This window comes from Tachypleus tridentatus, chromosome 13, assembly GCF_004210375.1.
Source record: "Tachypleus tridentatus isolate NWPU-2018 chromosome 13, ASM421037v1, whole genome shotgun sequence".
Taxonomy (NCBI): Eukaryota; Metazoa; Arthropoda; class Merostomata; order Xiphosura; family Limulidae; genus Tachypleus; species Tachypleus tridentatus.
In genome coordinates, this window is record NC_134837.1 from 213,162,571 (window position 1) to 213,172,289 (window position 9,719).

A 9,719-nucleotide genomic window follows, 5' to 3' on the forward strand; every position below is an offset into this window, starting at 1 on the left:
CAAAGGAAAAATCATGGGTTCGATTCCCCTCGGTGGACTGAGCAGATAGTCTGATATGATCTGCTATAAGAAAACACATACACAGTAATTTTTGACATTAGTTGTACTGTTTGCCAGAAAGAGTAGCTCAACACACGAATGGTATTCTAGCCGTAGTTTTTTGAACTAGCTTCGAGGAAAAAAGAATATATTGGATATAATTGTTTAAAGTACAAAATTCTGTGTGTGTGTTTGTATTTTTTCTTATAGCAAAGCCACATCGGGCTCTCTGCTGAGCCCACCGAGGGGAATCGAACGCGTGATTTTAGCGTTGTAAATCCATAGACTTACCGCTGTACCAGCAAGGGGCGAAGTGCAAAAGAAACAACTTGTCAGCTTAACATGGACCTATATAGACGAACTTCAGCAACAATTATAAAGTAAACTAAATATTTCTCCTTTTACCTAACTTCCTTATATTTTATAAAGTGTCAGCCCACCTAAAGGATGTTTTAGGCGAATGAAAGTGTCCACGAGAGATTCCTGGCTCAAAATCACACAATTGGCCTAAAACCTTCTATTGGTTGTACTTAACAGAGAAAAAATGAAACGAAAACATTATAGCAGACCGTGCAAACAAGAAATTAAGCTATTTATTTCTTCCCTACTCAATACTTAACTTTGAAATCCATTCCATTTTCACTACATTTAATAGAAAGAACAACTTTTTTCGAGATAACACTTTGTAATCAAGGCATAGAGACAGCAGGTAAAGCAGATAAAAATCACCAGATAAAATTAATAAATAAAGCAGTTGAAGAAAAGTAATAATAATTATCTGTTTAGAAATAGCTACATTAGCTGATTGAAGAATCATTGGTTCGTGTATAAAACGTTTGGTTACGTGAATTCCGGTCGGTCTATAAACATATCAATGGATAACTTTTCTTTTACAAACAATAAACAACAGCTAAGATTTAATAATTTCGACTACAAATGTTATACATAAACTCTTATTTCACAAAAGTCTGTAAGTGTCCAATCATAAGTGGTGAACCACTGAACCAGTTGTCACTAAGCCTAGCATATGCTCTTAGAACCCCCAGGGAGTGACATAGGAGAGTCAGAGTTTGGATCAGACATTCCTTAAGGGTCTTTATGACTACCTTGTGCATCGGTTGGTTTTTAGTAATAACGATGGCATTGCATTATGTCACTAGTTGTAGGTAAAGCCCAATGTGCTACAAGTATACATAAGAAGAATCGGGTATGGAAAAAAAATATTTTTCCACTAAAGTAATTCATAAAGATTGTTTAAAGGGAGCAAATAAATTGGCAGCAAACTGATATTGTGGTAACTAAAAGAATCTCTGATATTTTAAACATTTTTGTTTCCTTTCTGTAATTTGTTCCATCCAGCCACAGATTTAATGATATATGCCTGTGGACATTGTGCGTCTGGTAATGGCAGAAGAACAAAGAAAACACTGAACGCCTATCGGTGTACCAGAACCATTTAGGACAAACATCAGGCATAAAGTGTCTTGATCGATAGCCTAAAATGAACTGTTAAAGTTTACATCTATAAATTAAAGGTAACGTTAGAAGTAAAAACGAGCAAGTAACATAACAAAACGTCTTTGTTATGGTTGTAATGATTTTTAAGTCCAGAACATAACGACTACCAAGGGCTACATTAAAATAACAAAGAAGTCTTTGAATCTGAAAAATACCATGAAAGCCAGTTATATGGATATATAGGACAATGGCACCAGCTGCAATATAATGAGAAGATGAAAAGTTGGATCTGAAAGTTCTAGTTTACCTGTGGTGGTGGTGCTATCAGGGATATGCCCATTTTTTATTTTACTTTTTTTATTTATACAGACACAACTGAAATATTAGATTTGTATGTGTTTTACAGGAAAACATACGAAGCTGAAACAAGAGTAGACGTGAATGTTTCACTCTATACTGTGAAGGTTATAGAAACATTGGGTTTGTGATCTGGAGATAGAGAAGTCTGGAGTTAGATATCATAATATTGTGATACTATAAACTTTGTAGAATGGATTTAAAGCACGTTTATTGTTAAGTACAGGTCACGTAGTACGTTTTATACATACTATTATTTGGAAAGATAAAACGTGTTTCGAAATACTGGTGCTTTATTACTTTTGTTTTGCGGATTAAGTTTTAATGTTGCATTGTCGAAGTTTTGTGATTGCCATTAACGACTGTAATCCTTTTATTTTTGTAATTTCGTACTTACAGCAAACCTGTTAGGCCTAACTGCTACCGTTTTTTATTTTAAACTACTCAACAAACGGAAGACAGATAGTCAACAACGTCTTACAACCCACCATCCACAATAAGAGGTTTATTATCATTCTATACCAAACCCCCTCCACCGACACATACTCAATTAAAAAGTGTGGGAATCTGTTGTGATAAACGACTGTTACGCCAAACATTGCTGATTGACGTCACGTATTTGTTTGTTTTTTAATTTCGCGCTAAGCTATACGAGGGTAATCTGCGCTAGCCGTCCCTAAGTTAGCAATGTTAGACTACAGGGAAGGCAGCTAGTCATCACCACCCACCGCCAACTCTTGGGCTACTCTTTTACCAATGAATAATGGAATTGATCGACACTTTATAACGCCCCCACGGCTGAAAGGGCGAGCATGTTTGGTGCGCCGAGGATTCGAACCCGCGAACCCCAGTTTACTAATCGAGTGCCTTATCCATCTGGCCATGACGTCACTCATCAGCAATATAACGTCAGAATACTCAGTAGGGAGGAGGAAGTAGTAGAAGCTGTCACAACAACAATATACAAAACACCTGAGATTACACTGTAGAGGAAGAGTAGAGACTATCTAGTTTTTTGGTATTTCTAGCTCGAACGACACGTGGCCAGATGAGAAACCTCCAATTTCAGGCACAGCCATCCTTAATTTAGAAGTGTTGGTCAGCAACAGCCTACCTACTGTAACAGAATTGACTGACACGCCCACAATGCTAAAAGAAAGGAGTTTATTCGGCAGCATTCTACAGATTAAACCTATAGAAATCTTTATTTAGAAGTTCTATTAATGTTTTACAAAACACACAGGTAATGTAAATAAATACAGGAAATTATCTTGAATTTGTAAAAATCAACGAATCCAATCGATTGTGGCAAACCTAAAGTAGTGATTGATCATTCTCCAATCATACATCTTAACAACAAAGATGGAAATATTCTAATAATGTTAGTTGGAATATTGAAGCTGCTGTCAGGCTTATCCACAAGCTTTAAAACAACGTAAATAGTTATAATTCGAGCAATAAAATCGCGTTCAGTTACGTTTTGAGGCGATCAAAAATGCAAGCCAACATAAGATCAAAAGACCATTAATTTACTTTTGACTACCGATTTAAATAACGTAAATAATTAATTTAAATAATTGTAAAGTACTATAGTACCGAAAAGAGAAAGAAAAATTGAAGAAGACATTGCAATAGCAGCTTCTAAATATGGCTATTCTGGAGATATTAACCCAACTCGTGGATTCCCTGTTCACACTTACTGATTACTTATACATAGCACTTAGTCCATCCTGTAACACCCAACACATTGGGCTCCGTTCAATGACGATCTTTTCTTCCATCCAGTGCCATTTTACCATTTCTTCCCATATGATAGCTCTTCCACTGATGTCTTTCTCAATATATTTTTCTACTTGATCTTTGGTCTTTCTTCTTCCACCTTTCAATTCGTCATTTGTTTCACTCTGTCATCCAACCTTATAGTGTGCCCCATCCATCTTACTCTTTTTTGCCTGACTACATCCATCAAGTCACACCTTCCTTTACTCATCAGTAACTGCGTTTTGTATCTTATCCTTCCATGAAGATTTCAATAGTCGACGCAGACTGTTCATATGGAATGCATTTAACTTTTTTACCCGTCTTTTCTGCACTTCTGTTACGTTTCACAACCATACAGCAGGACAGGTACAACAAAAAATTATAGAGTCCAGCCTTGATGATGTTCGTATGTTTGATAACATCTAAATGGCTATCTTTATCTCTCCGTATATCTCTTCCAAGGTAGGTGAAACTCTTCATCACGTATTATATTAGGCTTTCCATTCCTAGTTGACATTGTAGTACCGATTTTTCACTTTGCGTGTTGGGTCAGTACCTCTGATTCAACACAGCCACTTTTAAGTTTAGATGAAGGACAGAAGCAGGACGAGTACCTGGTAAACCCTCTTAATAAAACACTTACTACTATTGCAACCATCAGGACCTTTGGTGGTCATCTTCCATTAAAAGAAGAGACAATATCAAGTCATGTATTGACTTTGATGCCATAAGAAAACTAACCTAACAAGTTTTTTCCTACTTCCGTTTATTTATACTTACTATTGATCATATATTTATATTAACAAGTCACAATAATAATATGACTTGCAATGTTTTAACTTGTATTATTATTATGTTATTTTACCTTACTGGGCTTTAGGCATATAGTTCGAAAGATACAGAGAATACGTTCTCTTTTTTTTTTTCTTTTGTTGCTTGGTAACTTATAATTTGTTTGTTTTTTCTTATAGCACATCAGACTATCTGCTGAGCCCACCGAGGGAAATTGAGCCGCTGATTTTAGCGTTGTAAATCCAGAGACATACCGTTGTATTAGCGGGGCGCGCTTATAATTTGAACTGTTACGTTAGACCCTGTTTTGTTTTGCTTTTTTTACTGAACCTTTCGTACCTGTACAAAGTTCAAATATTTGAAAAAAATGAATAAAAATGTTATAATAACGTAAATAAATACAGTCCAAATGAATTATTTAATACAATTACAAGCATTCGCGTTATAAGCCTAAAAAACTTATTGGTCTCGCGTTATAAGCCTAAAACGTTGTTGGTCTGGCGTTGTAAACCTAAAACAGTTATTAGTCTCGCGTTACAAGCCTAAAAATTTGTTGGTTTCGCGTTATAAGCCTAAAACAGTTATTGGTATCGCGTTATAAGCTTAAAAACTTATTGGTCTCGCGATATAAGCCTAAAAATTATTTGTCTCTCTCTGAACAACAATATTTAAATAATCTTATAAATCCTTATCCTAGAACAATCTTTGATCGAGATCGTCATTAAAAGACTAAAAAAAATTCACCTATACTTACTGCTGAGTGAGTGAATATTCGTATGAACAAAGAGGCAACAAACTCGGAGGACGTGTTTCCTTCAACTTTTGCAGAAACCTGTTACGCCCCTCCTCTCCCCAAAATAGTTAGACACCCATAGAAAGTTATACATAGAGGAAACAGTCTAGTGTACCAAACTGACGACTTTAATATAGAAATCCTGCTTTATTTTGTCAGTTGTACAAGGTAATACGTGTTCTGTTTCAAGAATAAAACCTAAATTAAGAGTAATAAATACTTTTATTTCTTGCTTTTAACGTTCCTGTGTCATGCTGTATTGTAGTCTACAGAGTGCATAATTCTTCTCGTGATTCATGGCACGCGCACGTTTTATGACATCACGACAGTAGAAATTGCAACGTTAAAAGTCCCTTATGTAACTACATTTTAGCATCTCCCAGCTGACTAGCTGACAGACAATGCAGTGTGAGTTATTAAAACAGGCGACCTATGAGTGAAAGAAGTGAATATAGTTACACTCCCAAAGACAAACTATGGACGCCCTCATTCTACCTGCATGTCTCCAGGTGTCAATAGTTACGGTTGGTTGTTGAAGCTTGTGCTAAGCTACTTGATAACTATCTGCTCAAGCTGTTCATAATTTTGAAGCGATAGAACGTATTGGGAAGGAGCTTAACTAGTCAACACCACCTGCCAACTTTTGAGCTACTCTTTACTATCAAATGAAGAAAATATTACTTCAAAGGGAATTTCTTTTTTTGGACGAGGGAATTTTTTCCTGTACATCACCTGAATTCACTACTGAGGAGAGAGATTCACAGCTTCATTATAGTGCTCCCAAGGCTGAACAGGCAAGCATGTTTGGTGACAGGATTCGAACTCAGTTTAAGTTTAAATATTTTAATCGTCCTAACGAGTCCCGGTAGATATTTATTTAAATTCATAAGGAAACATTTCTAATATTTTTTATATTATTCACTGTTACAAGACCCACTATCTAAGAGTATATAACATTTTAACAAATGTTTTTAACCAACAAATGATATGAAACTAGTAAAACCAGACATTTCAGCCAAATAAAGATAATAACAGGATAAAAACATAACGGTTAATATTAACAAGCCATCTCTGTAGTTTTAACTATATCGAAGTATTATTTAAAACTGGTTTAGTTACTTTACTAAATCTGCACAAAATTCGTCTGTTAGAATTCTCAGTTTAGTAGACTTTGTATTCATTCGATTGTTTCTTTCAGTTTACGGTGGACTCGGTAATTCGAGATTAGAATCAGAAGTAAAATAACGTATTTTATTTCGTTATTGTTAAGCACAAAAGTGTTCAATGGGCTAACTAAGCTATCAACTACAGGGAATGAACTCCAAGGTTTAATGTTAAAAGCACTCAAGAGCCATCGAAACCGAATTTTTTAAACGTCTTTGTCCGTATGACGCACTGGGAAACACAACCAACAGTTAGCATTACTTACGAACTTTGTTACAGTTGTTAAACAGTAAGACACAAGTAATTCGAACATGATGACGAACTTAATCCGTTTAAGTATTCATCATACAAAGTTAAAAATGAATATCATGTAATATGGAGAGATGGAACTTTAAGATAATTCTAGAGTGTTTCAAGAAATGGCAGGGCGTTGCACTCGACAGAGTGGCTCCGAGTGCTCCGTCTTCGTTGAAAGTTCTACCACTGGTGAAGAAAAATGTCTAATTTATCGACATAAAACAGCTAACGAGTTAATACATTGTAGAAGCCATATAAATATCTTTCTGTAAGTGTCTAATCCTGGTGTTTCTTCACAAAATTTAACTGTACTTGTTTGAAAATTTTCGTTTTTTTTGTTTTGTTTTTTCAAGAATTTTAACACCTCAAAAAGAAATAACTTTTATGAGAATGACATATGCTCTTTCGTTTAAACACGTTTCTCAAAATTAAAAATAAAAAAAAACATTGCTAATGATAGTGGTAATAGAACTCTTGAAATAATTACCGTATTTTTATGTTTGTGTACACTGAATCAAGAAATTCTTTAGTTGATTTAACGAGTTCTTCAAATATCATTATTTCAGGGATAAAACAGAAATGTACTGGCTAATACACAAAATTTCCCGCCTTTAAAAACAACAAAAACTTTATGTCAGTTATACAAATCAGAAACAACAATTACGGTTGCGTGAAAACAACAGGTTGCCTTTATACTCAGCAAATTTTTAGAAATGTTTGTGGCGTTGCGCCTTATGGAGTTGTATAATTGTTAGTTTCATGTAGATATATCTAACAACCTAAACTGTAGAAATAATAAAGTGGAAATTCGAGCAAGAACCAGATGGTGTATGAAGTTATGGTCACTGAACTTAGATGTCTGCTTCACTGTTAGTTTAACTAGACATCTAAAACTGCATTGTTAGTTCTTGGAAATTAATAATACGATACACACGTATAGAATATTTTGACATTTGACTTAAATCAAGCTCGGAATTCTTGTACGAATAAATAACCGGCTTTAACCAGTTTCATGACAAACTTTGATCCTTATTCTAGTATGCCGAGAATAAGTTCACCTGATTACAGATTTTATGCGCAACTCGTCAAATAAACATTCTGAAAAAGAAAGTCACTTGGGATAGTTCTGTACTGACTGCGAAATATAAAATCACGGCTTGAGTTTTTACCACTAATTCTTGTCGAGTAAAAGTTCACACACGAGGATAAGTTGGTTTATATGTATATTTAAGTACGTTAAATTAACAGTGTTATATATCATTTAACACTTAGCTGAAGTATATAAATATCAACTGCTACATTAACAGTTAAATACACACACACACACATACTGTTAAATTCAGCTACTTCTTAGCATTGTTAACTAGCTTGAAGTACAGATGTCAACTTATTGTATCAGTTAAAAATACCATATCGAACTAAACTACATTTCTTTAAACAAATGATCAACTTAGCGACATATACTGGGCCACACATCGAAGTAGTTTGTTTATTTTTTTTAATTTCGCGCAAAACCAGAAGAGAGCTATCTGCGCTAGCTGTCCCTAATTTAGCAGTGTAAGACTAGAGGGAAGGCAGCTAGTTATCACCACCCACTGCCAACTTCTGGGATACCATTTAACTAACAAATAGTGGGATTGACCGTACCTAAATAACGCACCCATGGCTGAAAGGGCGTGCGTGTTTGGTGTGACGGGGATTTGAACCCGCGGATTACGAGTCGAGTGCCTAAACCACCTGGCCGTGCAGGACCTCATTTAAAGTGGCAGTTTAAATTAAGCCCAACTAATTTTTGTATGGATATAGTGAAACATTTAAGGTCATGTGGCAGCAGGTTTTGGTTTTGATAATAATATTGAGTGCTCATACCCTTAATACACAACGTATAGTATCGTAAGTCAGTGGGAGTTTATTTTTACCTATATCGTTAAAACAAATATTAACGGTCTACTCCTGTTCAAACAAGAAAACGTAGTTAGTTACAAAGCAGTATTGCTTTTAAGATATATCCCAGAAATCAGGATTAACTAGTACATGATTTACGAGTTACTTACGTTTCAACGCGCGTGGTTTAGCCTGTTTTCGCCGAGACATGGTCGTGTGGCGACAACTCGGAGAGCTAGAGAGATAACAGCTTCTAAACCTCCGAAACGTCTAATTAAATCCACCGTACAATAACCTGCTGTTAGAATCCTCTTAACGAAAAATTGCTTCTTTTTTTAAAAATTTCTGGAAGCCTACGTCGTCTGCTTGACAGCGTCCGCCAAAATGAACTGAATTCGCCGCATGAAAGTAATAATCGTAGACAGACGCGATGAGTGAGTGTGGGGTAGCACGGGGTGTTATTCAATATAAACGGGGCTCCGGTTCCAAGCCTACTCTACGTCACAAGCACCAAGTCCCAGCGGGACACAGCATCCCCGCAGGAAACGAGCGCACGCGTACCGGCTGCAATGTATGGTAGTACTCTGAAGGCGGTCTATTTGGATTATTTTGAATTTCGCGCAAAGCTGCACGAAGGCTACTTGCGCTAGCCGTCCCTAATTTAGCAGTGTAAGATTAGAGGAAAAGCAGCTAGTGGTCACCACCCACCGCCAACGTTTGAGCTACTCTTTTACCAACGAATAGTGGGATTGACCCTGACTTTATAATGCCCTCATGGCTGAAAGGGCGAGCATATTTGGTGTGAGAGCAGCGGCGTTACAAAATATTCTCGGGAGCACGTGCTGTGATCGAGTTTAGCCTGCTTACATAGCGTTTCCATGTTAAAGATCCCCAACTAAAGATACTGTGACGTATATACTGATTCAACTAGGTGTGGATTTACACTTCGTTCATAAGTTTATTACGATATTAAACAAATACGACTTTTAAATTTTGTCGCCATATTCCCCTAAACACATACGTTCGTCATCCTCAATGTTAAGTATTATGCTATTCAGTGTTTTGGTTGTTGTTGTTTTTAACATTTCCAGTCACACTCATTATTAAAATTTCTATTTGGTGTTTTCATGGTGTACTTAAACACTGTTGTCGCCTCCTTACGGGAGATTGACGA

The 9,719-nt window shown here is 36.0% G+C and overlaps 1 protein-coding gene across 2 annotated transcripts in view; it reads right to left on the reverse strand.

Moving 5' to 3' along the window:
• Nucleotides 1-9,264, reverse strand: part of LOC143238488 (uncharacterized) — a 93,501-nt gene extending 84,237 nt beyond the window's left edge. For both annotated transcript variants that reach the window (XM_076478763.1, XM_076478762.1), the window contains exon 1: nucleotides 8,716-9,264. In XM_076478763.1, the coding sequence (XP_076334878.1) occupies nucleotides 8,716-8,755 (40 nt within the window). In that variant the 5' untranslated portion in view covers nucleotides 8,756-9,264. The remainder of the gene's footprint in view (nucleotides 1-8,715) is intronic.
• Between the last annotated feature and the right edge of the window lie 455 nt (nucleotides 9,265-9,719).